We start from the raw sequence: 17,355 nt of genomic DNA on the forward strand, positions 1-17,355 counted from the left end.
GAGAAAAAAAAAATCAACCGGACATCCAGATAGACCTGTGGCCAGAAAGAAATATGGACCATGTCTCCCCAGTTTATTGAAAGGTGGACCTCAATCAAGCAGAAAACAGAACCCCTCCCCCTAAATGGACAAAAATGTTATCTCAGTGGAAAGCTGACCCACCCAGTAGGCCTTCAGCTGGACAGAAAGACTTACTCTCCACCAGTAAGACAGACATTGGCCTGAAAATGATACCCTCAGCAGGATCCAGTTTTCTAGACAGACAGATCCTGCCAGGGCTTCCCAGTCAGGCAAACAGACTCAGCCCTATTTGAACAGAAAATCCCTAACTAGCCAGCAATCACTAGGTCAGTCTTCCTGTCCCTTGCTTACCACCATAGATATGCCAGTGACCCCTCACTGTTGCTACTCCTTCCAGGCACCACCCAGTCTTCAGTGACCACTGATCTGTATCACAATAGTCCACTGAGACCTTTCATGATACCTCAGTTACTCGCCCATAAAATAACTCACACCTCCATGACTCCCCCAGAAAATCTTTTTCTACAAGTTCACAATATTGTGTCCCACCCCACTGAGACCAGCAACCAATGCCCATCCACGAAACGAATGATTCCACTGGCATTCACTAATACTGAGCAGGAGGGGCTGGGGTTGTGGCTAGACGGTAGAGCATTCACCTAGCATATGTGAGGTACTGGGTTTGATTCTCAGCAGCACATAAAAATAAATAAATAGAGGCATTGTGTCCACCTACAACTAAAAAAAATTTTTTTTAACAAATACTGAGCAGGAACTGTTTATCACTTGTCTAACTTCTGAATCCTCAGTAATTAAAAATAATATTCCAAATCCCAATAGTCCCTCAGTTACTTTCATTGCTAGGCACTTTCTTGCCCCAAACAAACCACTGACCTTCCAGTGATTATAATTAACACCCTATGGCCTCATTAGAACACTCAAAAAGATGGAATTGCTAAATATTAAACACTAACTGGAGGGGACTCCCAGTGACCCCACAATAAGCAGAATAACTCCAGTTGTTTGATGACTCACTTTGATCTCTCACTTAAGCCACAGCCAGCAAACTAGTCTGCAGACAACAAAAAAAAAAATAATAATTAAATTTAAATATCTGACTGCTTTCATAGCAGAGGGAAGCAGCTGGGACAAGAGAACAGAGAAAGCAAAGCCACTTCCTATCTGGCCTTTTGAAAGTTTGCTAATCCCTAAGGAAAGGAGGGAAAGGTAAGGTACTGGGGAATGAGAATGATCAAATTATGTGCATATAGGAATATGGCACAATGAATCCCACTATTATGTATAATTATACTATACCAATTAAAATATTTGTTCATCCCTGACAAACATGATTTGTAATGAATTGAATTGACAACCTGTTAATAATGACCTTGTTGACCTTTCAGTGTCTTGTCCTGTCCCAGTGACACTTTGACACCTCAAACTGACCTCCACTGATGATGCCCCCTCCAATGACTCCCCTTGAAATATTTCCATAACCCCAGCGACAGATCTACCCAAGCCATCTACCCAAGCCTGTTCTTGTCAGGCTCCTTGGCACCCAACCACTCTCTCCTTCCTCCCCTCCAAGACCTAGGAAACAGGGACAGCAGCTATTTCTCCATCCTCCTGACCTTCCAGTGATTATACATCCTGTACATTTTCTGATGTGGCGACAGAAAAAGCAGCTCTTTTAAAGGGGTTGAGAACTCCTATCCTCTAGAATGCATTTCCAGTGCCTCAATTCTGTTTCCCTGGCAGGTTTGTGAGGATAGAGATTCTCAAGTTAAAACTGGATCCTTGTGTCCTCCAGCCCTTCCCAGCCGGTCTCGGAATAGGAAAAACCTGAGGAAATACAGATATAGAAACTTCCATCTCCTCTCGCTTTTTCCAAAGTACGATAATCATTCCTCCTCGCGGTCTCCCCACCCGGACCTTCTTTGGACCCAAATGGAGCACACTGAGCGGGACATCCCATGCTAAAGTTCCCCGGGGTGGGGAGAAGTAGCGTGATCTCGGCCACCATCTCTACTGATGGCTGCTGCACTACCCTGTTTTGGTCCTCAATGCAGCCTGACTCCCAGGAGACCTGGTCGGAGACCTGGTTTCATCCGCTCAGAACCTGACTAGTCACAGAGGAGGGGCGAAGATCCGGAATTCAAGGGGGAGAGGAAGTGACAGTAGGATAGTGCCGACTAAACCAGCGGAAGCAGCAATCAAAAAAGAAAAAAAAAAAAAACGGAGAGAAGCGCTAGAGCTGTACTCACCAATCCAACGCTCAAGGACCTAAGGCTCCAGCAGCCAAAGCAGCTCAGGCGCCTGTGGGCGGGACAGGGCGAGTTTCGAGTGCCATTGGCTAATGGGTGCGCCTTGCCAGCTGTCGCCCGTCTTCCAATGGTTGGTTACAACGAAGGCGGAGCCTCGGCAGCCTTCCTCCGCCTCCCTCAGTGTCTACACTAGCTGGTAGCGCTGAGCGCAACTACTGGACGGGACCTTGCTGGCAGACGGTGTCATGAGCCACAATTTGGACGCGGCGCGGAGCTTTCTGGAGCAGCTGGAGGAACAGGGCGGCCTGAAGGGGGAGGTTCTGGCCGCGGAGTTCAGTGTGAGTGGGTGAATGTGTACAACTGGGAGGCGCGTTTCGGCTCCTTACCCTGGACGGTCCCTACGTCTGTCCTGTGCACTTTGTAGGCTCTGGCTGTCCTGGGCTGTCTCCCTGCCTTGAGGTCTCTTGTTTTCCTCTCCCTCACACCTCTAGCTCTCTCGCGCTGTCTTCGCCCTGCCTACAGGTCCCCAGAGAACAAAGTCCACGGCCCGCTTGGACGGTTCATACACACTCGGGACCCAGTGTCCTGGTCGCACTTGGGGAACAATGCCCCTGTTGGGCAGGGCAGGCCACGCAGGTGCAGTAGAAGAGGGCGATGGCACACCTGCGCTGGAAGTCCCACACCCAGGCTACACCTGACGACCTGGGTCACCCTGTGATTCCAAGGAACGGGAGGAAGAGGAACAGGGAGGCTCTAACGCCGAGTGGATGAAGGACGTGGGTGAAGGACACCGATAGCCAGGGCTTTTCGGATCCCTCTGGTCTCAGCCTCCTTGTTGAAGTGGGGACGTTAATGACCAAACTGAGAATTAAAAAGTGTAGGTAAAAGTGTCTAGCATATCTTTGGGGCCCACTTCCTAGGTGCCTTTGTCACGACTTAAAAGATTCTAAATATTTCAATAAGGGTAATACAATCAAAGCTTAACGCTAGAGTAAGAAGCACCCTAGGCATGGGCATACTACAGGCAATAAAATATTTAAAATGTATCTTACGTACCAAACATAGAAACATACTGTATAAATACTCAAACCTGATATATGATGGTATGTATCAAATTTAGAAATATGTAATATATAAATGTATAAAAATAAATGTGATTTTAAAAAGGTGATTTACACAACAAACATCACATAACTTCAAAAAACAATACAACAAATATAAATCTAATAAACACCAAAGATATTCAATGAATTTGTGAGTAAATATAAAGTAAGGAGTGGACGTAAGTATAAAATATAAATAAATCTAAATAACTTACACATGTAAAAATTCTGTAGTATATAAGAAATAGAGTAAATGTAAAATATATAATTTATAAATATAAAAATATACATAAACGTATAATATCGATGTGGTATATAACCACTACAGAGTCAATAAAGGGAGCATTGCTGAGGGCCCCAAAGTGAAATGCTGGGTGGTGAGGGTATCCTTGTCACAATCCTGACTTCTGCACTCCCAGGCCTTGGTTTCTCATCTGTGTAGTAGAAATTCCTATTAGCGTTGCCCACTACAGAATGGTGACCATCAAGGCTTAAATTACTGATGAGCATAAGTAAAGCATTTGGAAAGGTGACCACTTGCAATGGTGGCTTGGAAGGTATTATTATCATTATGGTTATGAATACCTGATAATCTACCAATAAGAAGTTACCTTATTACATAAATAGTGTACATTACAATTCACATATATTGTAAATTGCTTTATTATATTAAATAATACATATTTCATTCCAATTATTATTGCTTACAATACAGCATAACGCAGACTACCCAGGTGCAGTGGCTCACACATGTAATCCTTTTGACTCCAGAGGCTGATGCAAAAGGATTGCAAGTTTGAGGCCAGCCTGGGTAACTTAGGGAGACCCTGTCTCAAAATTTAAAAAATAATAATAAAAAGGATTGGGGATGTAGCTCAGTGGTAGAGTGCCCCTGGGTGCAATCCCCAGTACCAGAAAGGGGGGGGGGAGTACATGATAAAAATACTGATTTGAGTGAGCAGGGGCTAAATCTGGGTTCTTTGCCAAAGCCTCCTGGGTGGGACCTTTGGCAAGTCCCTCAGGCATGTGTGAATTAACTTTCTTATCTGCACAGTGAGGATGCAATAACAGCACCCACTTCAAAGGGACCTTGTGATGATTAAATGACCTGAGCAGAGCTTAGCACAAAGAAGGGTTCTGGTCTGCTGTTATTATTGTACTGTTGTTATTATTAGGCTTGTGCCTCTTGGAGTCTGCACTCACTACCCTTCCTCTACCCCCTCACCACCACCACCACCCCAGACCATTGCCTTGGATTCCAAGTGTCTTCTTGTCCCAGGACTCTGACCTGGCTCCTCTTTTCCATTTCCTGCATTCCCTGTTGCCTCACTGTGCCTCCCACCAGGACATCCGAGTGCGCTCAGCTGCCTGGAAGGCTGATGGGGTGCGCTCCACCGAGGTTGGCAGTCGGCCAGAGAATATACAGAAGAACCGCTACAAAGATGTGGTGCCATGTACGTAGGAGGGCTTCTGTGAAGAGTCTGTGTGGCTCCACACACACCCTCAGGCCACTGTGGGCCCTTAATGTGCTCCCAGCGGGGCATGCGGGTTTCATCCAAGGGGCTGTCTGAGCCTAGACACACGCGTCGCCCTCAATTCCACGTTTCTCGCCTCCCCCACTGGCAGATGATCAGACGCGCGTGATCCTCTCCCTGCTCCAGGAGGAAGGGCATGGCGACTACATCAATGGCAATTTCATCCAGGTCAGGATAGTGGTCAGAAAAGGGGGCAGATTGGGGTTGGTGGAGGTTGGGAGTGGAATCTCAACGGCGAATGGGCCTTTCCCAGGGCGCAGATGGAAACCAGTCCTACATCGCCACACAAGGACCCCTGCCTCACACTCTGCTAGACTTCTGGCGCCTGGTCTGGGAGTTTGAGATCAAGGTCAGCTTGGGGGAGGAAAACAAGGTTCTGAGTTTCCACTAACCCAAATCACCTCCATCTCTGTTTACTCTTTTTGTCTAGGTGATCCTGATGGCATGTCGAGAGACAGAGAATGGGCGGGTAGGTGTCCTCAGCCCCCAGAGTGCTTGACTCTTACTAACTCCTCCCTAATCCAGAACCCAGTGGGAGTGATGTCACTGGGACTCAGTGAGAACCCACTGCTTCTCTCTAATCTTGCCTTGATCTTTTTTTCCTTCTGTTCATGGGGCTCATTTCCCACAGTGTTGTTTACCCCTCTCCTGCTGGGCTTCCCACCCATACCACCTCACAGAGCATGACACTTTATGCTGACCATTTCCTTCGTAGAGCTGTGATCTCTATTTTTACTTCTCTTTATTCACTCGCTCAAACCACACTGGCTCTATTGCTCAGCTGTACTTCAGGCTTGTGCCTTGACCATTATATTATCTCTGCCTGGAACCTTCTGCCCCATCACCTCCTTCCAGCCTTCACTTCCTCAGTGAGACCCTCATGTACTCTCACACCATTTCAGACTCCAGCATTCCCATTGTCCGAGTTGCCATTTTCCTTCACAGTTCTTAACAACTTCTAACACACTACATAATTCTAAACATGAAATACACTCCACAATGTGCTATTATTTTAGCTTTCAATTACCTTTTTAAACCACTTTATTTAGTTACAATTCACCCACTTAAAATGTACGATTGTTTTTAGTATATTCCTGATGATTACACAACCATTCCCATAAGAAATTTTAGAACATTTTCATCAGCCCACAAGCAGTCACTGCCCATTTCCTAACAATCTCTAGAGCCCCAAGCAACTCCTAATCTACTTTTGGCCTGGTATAGATTTGCCTACTCTGATACTGCATATAAATGGAATCATATAGTGGTCTTTTGTTACTGGTATTTCATTTAGCATGTTTTTAATATTCATGCATACTGTAGCATGTGTCAATACTTCCTTTTATTGCTGAATAATATCCTATTGAGTGTATCTATCACATTTTGCTTATCCAATAAGCCATTTATTTCTACTTTTGGGCTATTAGGAATAATGCTACCATGAACCATTTACATACAAGTCTTTGTGTAAACATATATTTTCATCTCTCTTGAATATGTACCAAGTGGTAGAATTGCTAGGTCATATGGTAACTCTATTTTTAACATTTTTTTTTTTTTTTAAAGATAGAGTGAGAGAGGGAGGGAGGGAGAGAGAGAGAGAGAATTTTTAATATTTATTTTTTAGTTTTTGGCGGACACAACATCTTTGTTTGTATGTGGTGCTGAGGATCGAACCCGGGCCGCACGCATGCCAGGCGAGCGTGCTACCGCTTGAGCCACATCCCCAGCCCCTATTTTTAACATTTTGAGGAAGTGACAAACCATTTCCTATAATATAACTATATCAATTTACCTTCCCACCAGCAAAGTATTATGTCTCTAATTTCTTCACATCCTCACCATTTGCCCTTTTTATTATTATTATTATTATAGCCATCCTAGGAAATGGTATCCCACTGTGTCTTTTTAAAATCATGGTAAAATACATGTAGAATTTGCCCCCTAACCATTTAAAGTGTACAACTCAATTGCAGTAAGTACATGCACATTGTTGGGCAACCATCAATCACTATCCAGTACCAGAACCTGTTCTTCATCCCAAACATAAATTCTGTATCCAAACATAAATTCTATATCTATTAAACAACTTCCCACTCTCCTTCTCCCAGATCCTGGCCTCCTCTAACTTTTATTTATTTATTGGTGGTACTTGAGATTGAACCCAGGGCCTTGTGCATATAAGGCAAACACTACCAATTGAGCTACATGCCCAGCCTATTCTTCTATTTTTTCTGTCCCTCTTAATTTGCCTATTCTAGGTGCATAATGTAAGTGGAATCACAATACTCATCCTTTTGTTTGTTTGTTTCTTCCTCCCTCCCCTACCACCCATGCACCATCTCTTTTTCTTAGTTGTACTGTATAGAATTTCCAGTACAAAGCTGAATACAAGTAGTGCTACTTTTCTTCTTCCTATGCTTTAGTCTCCCACCATTAAATATGATGTTATCTGTGGATTTTTTTTTTTGTAGTTATTTATCACATTGAGGAATTTCCTTTCTGTTCCTAGTTTCTTTCATGTTCTTATCATGAAGGGGTGCTGAATTTTGTCAGATTCTCCCCCCACAACATCTATTCAGATGATCATGTGTGGGTTTTATAGTTTATTAATTTGCTATATGACATTTTCTTTTTACATCTAGTCTTTTATCTACCTTTTTTCTTTGCTCTTTATTATTTTAGATATCATTTTGGCAACATGTTCCTTTTGTATGAAGAACTTACTTTAATTTTTCTCTCATAGTGCAGTTCTACTTACGATAAACTTTCTCAGCTTTTATTAGCCTGAAAAGGTGTTTGGGTTTTATTGGTTTTTTTTGTTGTTTTTGTTTTTTGATTGTTTTATTTTGTTTGTACCTTGCACATGCTAGGCAAGCACTCTACCACTGAGCTACACTCCAGCCCTTGGTTTTCCCCCTGCTTATTTTTTTTTATCCCCCCAGCATTTTAGGATGTTAGACCATTGACTTCTGGCTTTCAGTTTTTGAAAACATTTTGCTGTCATTCTTATCTTTGTTCATCAGTGCACTTTTATGTGATGCTTTTAACATTTTCTCTTTATAACTGTTTTTCAGCAATTCAGTCATAATCTGCCTTGGTACAGCTTTATGTATTGTCCTTGTAGTTTACTGACTTTCTTGGATCTGTAGGTTCATTATTTCATCATATTTTGGAAAAATTTTAGGTATTATTTCTTCAAATATAGTTCCTGTTCTCCCCTCTCTCCTTCCCTTTTGGATTCTAGGCATACATATATTAGGCCTTTTGGTGTATTTCCACAGGGAACTCATTCTCTATTTACTTTTCTCCAATCTTCTCTTTTTCATTTCAAATAGTTACTATTGCTATACTTCCATGTTCACTGAACTTTTCCTTCTGTTGTCTAATCTGCTATTAGTGAATTCTGCATTTTTTATATTTTATTTTTCCTCTGTAGAAGTTCCATTTAGGTTTTTTTTTTTTTTTTTTTTTGTATTTTTCATTTCATTCTTCATCATGTTTGCTTTCCATTTCATCTTTTGAGTATATTTATAACATTTATAATAGCTATTTTAAGGTCTTTGCTTCTTTCCTCATCTGTTATTTCTGGGCCTCTTTCTGTTAGACTGATTTTTTTCTCCTGGTTATGGTGTTCATTTTCCTGCTTCTTTGTATGTCAAGTAAATTTTTATCAGATGCTTGATATTGAGTTTTACACAAGTAAGTGTTGGATTCTGTTTTCTTCCTTTAAAGAAGATTTTGCTTTTTCAGAAGAGCAGTTAAGTTTCTTTTAGAACTTAACTTTCTTTCATTCAAGGGTTTTCAGTTTTGGTGGAGATTAAACCTAGAACTTCACACATGCTAAGCATGCCCTTTACCACTGAGCTATACCTCCAGCCCCTGGTGTTTGTTTTTAAGCTTTTAGGGCAGGTCTAGGGTAACCTTTATTCTAGAACTAATTTGGCTCTGCTTTGAATGTGTGATTACTTCTGGGAATCCTACTGAATGAAGGTCTTTCTATTCTGGCTGAAGAGAATGTAAATTACTTCTGTCCCATTGTGAACTCTAGGAAATATTCATCCTACAGATGCTTATTCTTTCATGAGAAGTTTTTCTTGCTTGGTTATACATTCTCAGATCATTATGCAGCCAAAGACTGAAGGTGGGGGGGACTATACATATTTCTGGAGCAGGTTTTTGTTTTTTTCTGCTTTTGTTTGCATGGTTCTTTCCAGAACTTTGTTCTGAAAATTCTACCTTGATCTACCTCAGCCATGATCTCTGACTTTTCAATTCAGTGGAATCACTGGGCTCTTCATGTCCTTCTGACTAGTAATGCCTCCAGGTAGTCTGTTTAGCGACCACAGTCCTGCAACACATAGCAACCAATTATGGACAACAATGGCTCATGCATTTCATCTAGCTTTTTAGCCTCTTGTAGTTGGAGGGTATGCCTTCCTCCTGCAGGGCCAACAACTCACCTCCATGGGGCCTGCACATGTTTAATGAGATGGCTCTGTGGCTAGCCTCCATTTCAGCTGCAGCTGCCTGCACTTCTACCAGCAACACCTGAGGTGTTCAGTGGCAGCTGGAACTCTGAAGCTGACTCCCCCTCCTCACTTCCTGTCCTTTCTCCCTTACTTTTGCAGAAAAAGTGTGAGCGTTACTGGGCCCAGGAGCACAAGCCATTGCAGATTGGGTTTTTCTGTATCACCCTGGTGAGCTGGGGCAGCAGTGGGAACAGGGTTCTATGGGCCTTGGGTGTTATGGGAGGTTTCAAGAAAGAAACACAGGTGGTAAATATTTGGGCTGGGCGCAGAAGGATGAATCATTTTACCCCAGTCACCTTACACTCTGCGATACTCAAGAGAATGCTCTGGTGTCAGCACATAAATGATCAAAACTCAATATATGTGTTGCCCAAGCATTTTTTTTTTTTCTCTCTCTCTCTCTTCCCAGTGCTGGGAATGGAATCCTGGTCCTAGAGCATGCTAAGCAAGCACTCTAAAACTGAGTTGCAACTCCAAACCCTAGCATTATTTTGGCTCAGATCATTTGTCTCTGTAATGTAAATGTGCCTAGTCATGTTCCTCAAATCTATTTTTTTAACCTTTTTTTTTTTTATGGTGCTGGGATTTGAACCAGGGCAATGTGCATGTGAGGCAAGCATTCTACTAACTGAGCTATATTCCCAGCCCCTTTTTTTACCATTTCAAAAGAACTCAGGACAACCTCTCAAGTCACATATGTTTAATAAATACATAGTGCTTAATAAATAAATATAATGAAACTGTTTTGCTTTAGAACCAAAATATCTCTTGTTATCTATAAAGCAAGGCTTGTTTGGGTTTGTGTAATCCTCATTCTCCCCTCTCTCAAATGTTTCCTTCATGACAGCTTTGGAGGATGTTTGGATTAAATTATTTTTTAAAATGTTTTAAATTCAATATCTCATCAAAAATGTTTTGTATAAATGTGTTTGGGGGCACATTTGTTCTCCCTCTTCTTTTTTCTTCCTCTTCCCACTTACTCCACATACTCAGACAAAGGAGACACAGTTGAAAGCAGATATCATTCTTAGGACCCTTCAAGTCACATTCCAGAAGGTATGAAAGGGGAAGAAGTGGTGAAGGGGCTCTTGCATGGGGAGGACTGTTTCCTGCTCTGTAAAATGGGCACTCACAATAGTATACTCCTCAGTTATTATCGTATGATTTGTTTTTTTAAATCTTTGTGGTACTGAGGATGGAACCAGGGTCTTGCCTATGCTACATCCCCACGAGCTACATCCCCAGCCCTATCTGGTGGATATAAATGGAAGATGCTTCTAGTAGGCCTGGCAAGTAGTAGATGCCCAATAAATGCTTTTTCTATTTTCTATTCCTATCTCAGGAATCCCGTTCTGTACACCAGCTGCAATATATGTCCTGGCCAGACCGTGGGGTCCCCAGCAATCCTGACCACATACTTATCATGGTGGAGGAGGCCCATCGCCTCCAAGGATGTGGCCCGGGGCCTCTCTGTGTCCACTGCAGGTTTAGTAAATGGGTTCTATGAGGTTCTATGAGGATCTGGTGATGGAGGGAGGTGAGGCAGGGAGAGCAGGGTGTGGAAGTTTGGCTTTCCATCTGTTTAGAAAAACCTGGGGCCATACTTGCTCATGCTGCATGGACTGAAACTGTTAGTATTTGTTGAGGATAGACTGCCTGCTAACTTATGGTCAGCAAATATATGTGATTAAAAAGTTTTTCCTCTGAAATCATAATCTGGGGATTCTGTAAATCAAGAGGTCCTGCAGGGGTCTCCCTTCATCCCAACCCCAAATGCTCCTTTTAAAAGATACCTGGGTTGGTCCTGATGAGCTTGCTCGGATTCTCCTTCTGTTAGTGCCGGCTGCGGGCGGACAGGAGTCCTGTGCATTGTTGATTACGTCAGACAGTTGCTCCTGACCCAGGTATGGTAGGCCATCTGTGTGTGTGCAGTGTGCTCCACATCCACTAGGCCCAGCTCATACCACACTCCTCTCTCTGCCCTAGATGATTCCACCTAACTTCAACCTCTTCAACCTGGTCCTCGAGATAAGGAAGCAGCGACCAGCAGTGGTCCAGACAGAGGTGTGAGCTGCGGTCTCTTTACACCCAAGGACATAGGCTGGGTTTCCATTCCCCTCCCCTTGTGTTCCCTTGTTGATGGCCCTCACCTCAACAGGAGCAGTACAGGTTCCTGTACCACACAGTGGCTCAGATGTTCTACTCAGCACTCCAGACCACCAGCCCCCACTACCAGAACCTCAAGGAGGTACAGAACCTATTCCCAATCTCTTCCTGCTCATGCTCAACACCCTCAAACCCCTGACTCCTTCTAAGAACAGGCACTGTCTATGATGCCTCTGTCAGGCTCCCTTAGGAGGTTGTCCCCTCTTAAGCTTACCTCCAGAATCCATAGTGATCCTCCTCCATTAGGATGCTGGCCATTTTCTTCCAAAGCTTCATGACTCCCCTCTCCTGTTTCCGCCCCAGAATTGTGTCCCACTCTATGATGATGCCCTCTCCCTCTGGACTTCTCCAGCCCTTCTTGCCTTACCCCGCCCACCAAGCGGAATGCTCAGGTACTGGTGCCATCCCTTTATTCTTCCCTTTCAATTTCTCAGGCTCTAAGGCCAGCCCTTTACTCTCTTGAAAAACCAGCCCCTTTTTGCTGTTCAGTTCACCAAGTATTTGCTGGCCCTTTCTTTGAACTGAACTCTGGGAACCCTCCCTGAGAAGACCACTTTATCCAAGCAGTACTGTTGTCTCTGCGTCCAAGTCAGTAATTAATTTGACAAATATTTCCGGATGCCATTCACTTGGAGTCTCCTGTTGGGTGCTGTGCGCACAGTTAAACCTCCGCAGCTAACTTCACCCTACACCCTCGAAACTCGCCCTCGGCTTTCCCTTCGGCTTTACTTAAATGCCACTACCTCGTATTTTGACTCAATAAACATTTACACGGAAATGATCACCCTTCAATACTAACCCGACCCACTTACCCCACTTACCGGCGGGGCGCTAGGGACCGACGACTCACACAAACAAAACGAAAGACTCCTCCCTCAGCCTCGGAGCCAACCCGCCCCTTCCCTCCTCTCCCGCGGGAAGGAAGCCGCGGTTTGGGCTGAGCATGCACACCCCTCCGCCCTCCCTCCGAGCTGCCGTTTCACTTCCTCTGCACCCTCCGGCTCTGCAGGAGCATCTCGGTGCCCGGGGCCCCTACTGTCCCCATGGCCGACACCTATGCTGTAGTGCACAAGCGCCGGCCCCCCGCGGGCGCCGGGCCAGTGGCGCAAGAGCACAGCACCGAGGAGAAGCCACTCTACAGCCAGGTGAAGTCACGCACCCAGCGTCCCGGGGCACAAACAGAGGACAAGCGGGTTTCGCTGCCTGGCCGCGGTGAGTCAAGACTATAGTGGGTTTGGGGAGAGTCCAAACCTACCTGCCCTTTTCGGGACCCCATCCTTCTGGGCTCCGCAGTACTGGGTGGGCCTGGAGGACCCCATCCCCTGGCCAAGTAACCCGGTGTGGCCACGCCCCCGAAGCTGGCGTCAAGGTTTCCCTGGCCACGCCCCTTCTATTTCTTGGTGACATCCCGGAAGCTTCCGCAGGCCAGCAGCTGTAGGGTCCCAGTCCAGCCTCAGGCTGTGTAATCTTGTTTGGCTAAGTAGTCCCCCAAAGGCGGATGTCACCACCACCCCCCAACCTGGCCACACCTTTGGCACACACCCTTTCCAGGTAGGCACCCCCACACACACCAGATTGCCTCCTGGGACCTAGAAGTCTGTGTCCCCATGCCAGGTGGAGGACTATGAGATTCCTTGAGCTGACCTGTGGGGGGATTTCCTGCCCACAGTTCCTGCTAATCAAAGCCCTGCTGGGCCTGATGCCTATGAGGACGTGACAGAGGGAGCTCAGACTGGTGGGCTAGGTAAGTTTGGTAGAACCTGGTTTGCTGGGACTCTGCAGCTTTGGATGAACCTCAGAAGTTTGGGGTTTAGAAATGGGGTGTGGGGCTCAGGCTATCGGTGTCCGGTGGATGTGGCTGCAGAAAACCGGAACACCTCCAACTTGCGGAGGACCTTCCACAAGTTGCCTGCTTCTTCAGGCCGTAGAGTGTCTGTGAAACCTTATGGCACCCTTCCCGTCTCAGGCTTCAATCTGCGCATTGGAAGGCCAAAAGGACCCCGAGACCCCCCTGCTGAGTGGACCCGGGTGTGAGCTCTGCATCCATACCAACCTGTTTCTACATGTGTGCTTGAACTGCTGCTGGCCACCACTCTGCTGTGGGATATGTTGGGGATGGGATGCTGGGTCTGGATCCAAATAAAAATTTATTGGGGTGGGAATATGAGGATTTTTGCTCCAGTGATCAGCAGTCAAGACTTGAGGCTGGGTGACAGAGGTAGGAATTAATGCCTAGTGAGGCTGCCCTGAGAAGATCCTAAAAAGAACACCTGGAATGGGCACCACCACCACCCATTTCCCCCAGTTATGAAGACGAGAATGGACAGATGGACTGCCAGAGACTTCCCCTCTCACTGCATAATAGGTGGCCCATCCTCAGTATCTGAGCCTTCTTCACTCAAAGAGATGGATCCACCTCAAGAAATGTGAATGGATCCCTAGCCATTCAGACATGTCCAAGCCAAGCCTAGCCACAGCCAAGAAGACTGACCCCAGACAGATAAGAAGATCCCCAGACAAATGGATCACCAATCAGACCCCAAAACAGCCAGACCTTCAGTGGGATAAGTCCACTGTTGGACAAATGGACCCTACTGAGAGAGACCAACCAACAGCCTGAGAGATGAGTCTCAAGAGACCACTGAGCAGACAGAGCCCCTAAAAGACAGACCCCTCCACCAGCTAGACAGCCAATGGTTCCCAGCCTGGTCAGATACACAGACATCTCAGCTAGACAGACCCTAACTCAACCCCTAGGTGGACAAACTGACTGACCAACCTCCTAGCTGGACAGATTTCCAGTCCGATAAACACCAGCCACACAGACAGATCCTCGAATGCACAAATATCGCAGTCAGCTTGCCAGACTTGCAGCTCTCCAGACAGATGGATCCCCAGCAGGCAGGCGGTCCCCACCAACACAGAACCCCCATTTCAATAGACACATTGATGTAGCTCCTGCTGGGCAGGCAACTGGGTGGACCTTTGTTATGTTTGGACATGATATGTTCCTCAAAAGCTCCTGTTAATGCAGGAATATTCAGAGGTAAATTGATTAGATTGTAAGAACTGTGATCTAATCAGTCCATCTTAGATTGAATAGACTGACTAGATTGCAATTGTAGACAGATGGGGCTGTGGCTGGAGGAGGTGGGTCATTGGTGGTGTGCCCTGGAAGGGTTGTTCTGCCAGTGGCCCTTCCTCTCTCTGCTTCTTTCTGCTTCCTGACCCTGCCATGAGCTGAGTAGCTTTCCCCTGTTGCTCCCTTTCCCCATGATGTGTTGCCTCACATTGGACCCAGAGCAATGGAGTCTGCCATCTGTGAACTGAGACATCTGAAAACATGAGCCCTAAATAAACTTTTTCTACTCTAAGTTTCCTTGGTGAGTATTTTGGTCACATAACACAAAAGCTGACTCACAACCATTAGGCAGTCAATTGGCCAAACAGATGGACCCTCAGAGATATATCTCAACTTGGGTAGATCCTCCACCATCCACCATCTCCACCATCCAGACCAACTGCCAGCTGAGTAGACACTGCAAACCAACAGATGCTTATGGCAGACAGTCTCTCTGATATCAGATAGATGAATTCCCAGCCCATGAGATAAGTGGATTTCCCATTTGATGAATGAACCCTTAAGTTAGGTGACAAACTACCCTTAGCCAGAGATAGATGGACCCCCAGCTAGATAGACCCCAGCTAGATGGACACCAACTGATCAGACAGTTGATCCCCCAGGTGGACAGGTAAAACTCCCAAATGAGTAGATACACATCTTCAGATATTCAGATAGATGGACCCCTCCATGAAATCAGACCTTGTCTAGACAGATCTCAGCCAGTCAGATGTCCCACCAGACTGACCCCTAGCTCTTGATCCAGATCACTAGACATATGTAGACTGCTGCTTGGCAGACACATTTGTAGTCAGCTAAACAGACCTCTAGCCTGTCAAGCCAGAAGGACCTGCCACTAGCCAGACATACTGATGAGCCTCCAAGATACACCTCACTGGAAAATGGAACCCAGTCACACTGACTCTTAGCTTGACAAGAATCAAGCTGACCCTTAAACAGATCTCTGGCTGGACAGACCTGCAGACCTCCAGTTACAAACACAACAGCCAACCCGACCCCCAGGTAGACTTCCACTGATCCAGAAAGATCTCCAGCTGGACAGGTAGACACCTGAACCACTAGTCAGAACGTCAAACAGTGCCCCATCCAGAAAGACAGAACTTCAAATCAGACAGATCTCTAGGTGGACAAAAAGATAAGACTAAATTTATGCATAGTTCTTCCAAAACCCTGATTCTGTTCTGTGCTCCTCCCTCCCAATGTGATCTTCCTAGACAAGTCAGTGTCTGTCTGATACCAGGCTTATCCAGGCTCCTAACCATCACTGCTGGTACATTGTTCTCACGAGGCTGTTGGAAAGCTGACTTGCGTCCATGTTGTGCACAGACTGAGGCCTCTATGATGGGCAGGTACACACCCCTCACATAGTTATTATGAGAAGTCAGTGAAACAACAAATCAGGATCTCAGTTCATGATCCTCATGCTGTGCTTCATGAATGTCAGACCATAATTGGCTCTGGGTTCCCAGGTTCACCTTGGTCCCGACACAAGCCATTTGCCTTTTGGGTGTTGCTAAAAGGAGGATGAAGTTTGCTTTCCTTGGCTACAAAGCTTGCTGCAATGACTTAAGTGCTTTAAGATCTCTGCCCAAGAAATAGCACAACCAACAGAAACCAGGGAGGGCAGAGAAACTTTGGGGTTTTTCAGTGTCACAGGAAACTGGTGTCACCATGAGTCCAAACTCTTAGATGGAAGTTGGGGCTGATTATGTTGGAGAGAGGCAGGAAGGAGGTCCCAGGTTCCTGGTAGCAGAGGAGGGCCAAGCATAGACCAACCTCAAAGTCAGAAATATTACTTAAATGGATCTGGAGGGGAAAAGCAGTTGTGTCCTGAAAGGCAGGTGCTCTGACAGATTGAGGAGACATGTTCTCTCCAGAAAGGAAACAGAGGTCAATTAGAGCTGCCTCTTGGAGTCTATCCTGGAGGCCAGAAACCAGAACTATGGGGTTGAAGTTGACAGGACTGTGCTAATTTTTTTTAGGGATTAGGTTTGAGCTGAATAAAATGTATGTAATTCTCAGCTGCTCATTCTGGATAGAAAGAAGAGAGGTTCTAGCCAGGTGTGGTGGTGCACAGCTGTAATCCACTGCAACTTAGAAACTGAGGCAGGAGGATCACAAGTTTGAAGCTAGCCTGGGCAACTTAGTGAGACCCTGTCTAAAAATAAAATATAGCTTGGCTGTAAAGTACCCCTGGGTTCAATCCTCAGGCAAGGGAGGGGGAAGACAAAGAAGAACAGTTCTGCTGAAATTGAAGAGAAAGAACTGTGTCCCTGTGACCCACTAAGTAGGAAGACACCTAGCAACACAAAATTATCAGTAGGTTTTTTTGTATGTATGCAGTGCCAGGGATTGAACTTGGGAACTCATGTATGGTAGGCAAAGTGCTCTTCCAGTAAGCCATACCCAGGCCCAGCAGCTAGTAGGTATGCAGAGGCAGAGGATACAGGAAAGTACCAGGCTGACTCTGTCCATGTTTTATTCCATTTAGTCCTCAAAACTCTGTGTGTGTGTGTGTGTATGTGTGTGTGTGTTTTACTGTGGATCAAATCCAAGGCCATATACATCATGCTAGGCAAGCATTCTAGT

General features: G+C 45.5%; 1 protein-coding gene across 1 annotated transcript; it reads left to right on the forward strand.

The window, feature by feature from the left end:
• The first annotated feature begins 2,518 nt into the window (after nucleotides 1-2,518).
• On the forward strand, nucleotides 2,519-14,998 carry Ptpn18 (protein tyrosine phosphatase non-receptor type 18). The gene is made up of 15 exons (XM_027936770.2): nucleotides 2,519-2,626; nucleotides 4,737-4,845; nucleotides 5,018-5,094; nucleotides 5,180-5,275; nucleotides 5,357-5,395; nucleotides 9,558-9,626; nucleotides 10,452-10,514; nucleotides 10,801-10,943; nucleotides 11,296-11,362; nucleotides 11,445-11,522; nucleotides 11,617-11,706; nucleotides 11,928-12,016; nucleotides 12,634-12,836; nucleotides 13,294-13,368; nucleotides 13,591-14,998. Exons 1-15 carry the CDS (start codon nucleotides 2,534-2,536, stop codon nucleotides 13,656-13,658), a joined length of 1,359 nt encoding a protein of 452 aa, XP_027792571.2. The 5' UTR covers nucleotides 2,519-2,533; the 3' UTR covers nucleotides 13,659-14,998.
• Nucleotides 14,999-17,355: the final 2,357 nt, after the last annotated feature.

This window comes from Marmota flaviventris, chromosome 11, assembly GCF_047511675.1.
Source record: "Marmota flaviventris isolate mMarFla1 chromosome 11, mMarFla1.hap1, whole genome shotgun sequence".
NCBI classification, from domain to species: Eukaryota; Metazoa; Chordata; class Mammalia; order Rodentia; family Sciuridae; genus Marmota; species Marmota flaviventris.

What these genes read in the sequence shown, in the direction of transcription:
- Ptpn18 (XM_027936770.2), top strand. Translation starts at nt 2,534, where the DNA reads ATGAGCCACAATTTGGACGCGGCGCGGAGCTTTCTGGAGCAGCTGGAG. An exon ending in TCAATGGCAATTTCATCCAG is followed by an intron (nt 5,095 to 5,179) that starts GTCAGGATAGTG and finishes GGCCTTTCCCAG; the next exon opens with GGCGCAGATGGAAACCAGTC. An exon ending in AGCTCAGACTGGTGGGCTAG is followed by an intron (nt 13,369 to 13,590) that starts GTAAGTTTGGTA and finishes TTCCCGTCTCAG; the next exon opens with GCTTCAATCTGCGCATTGGA.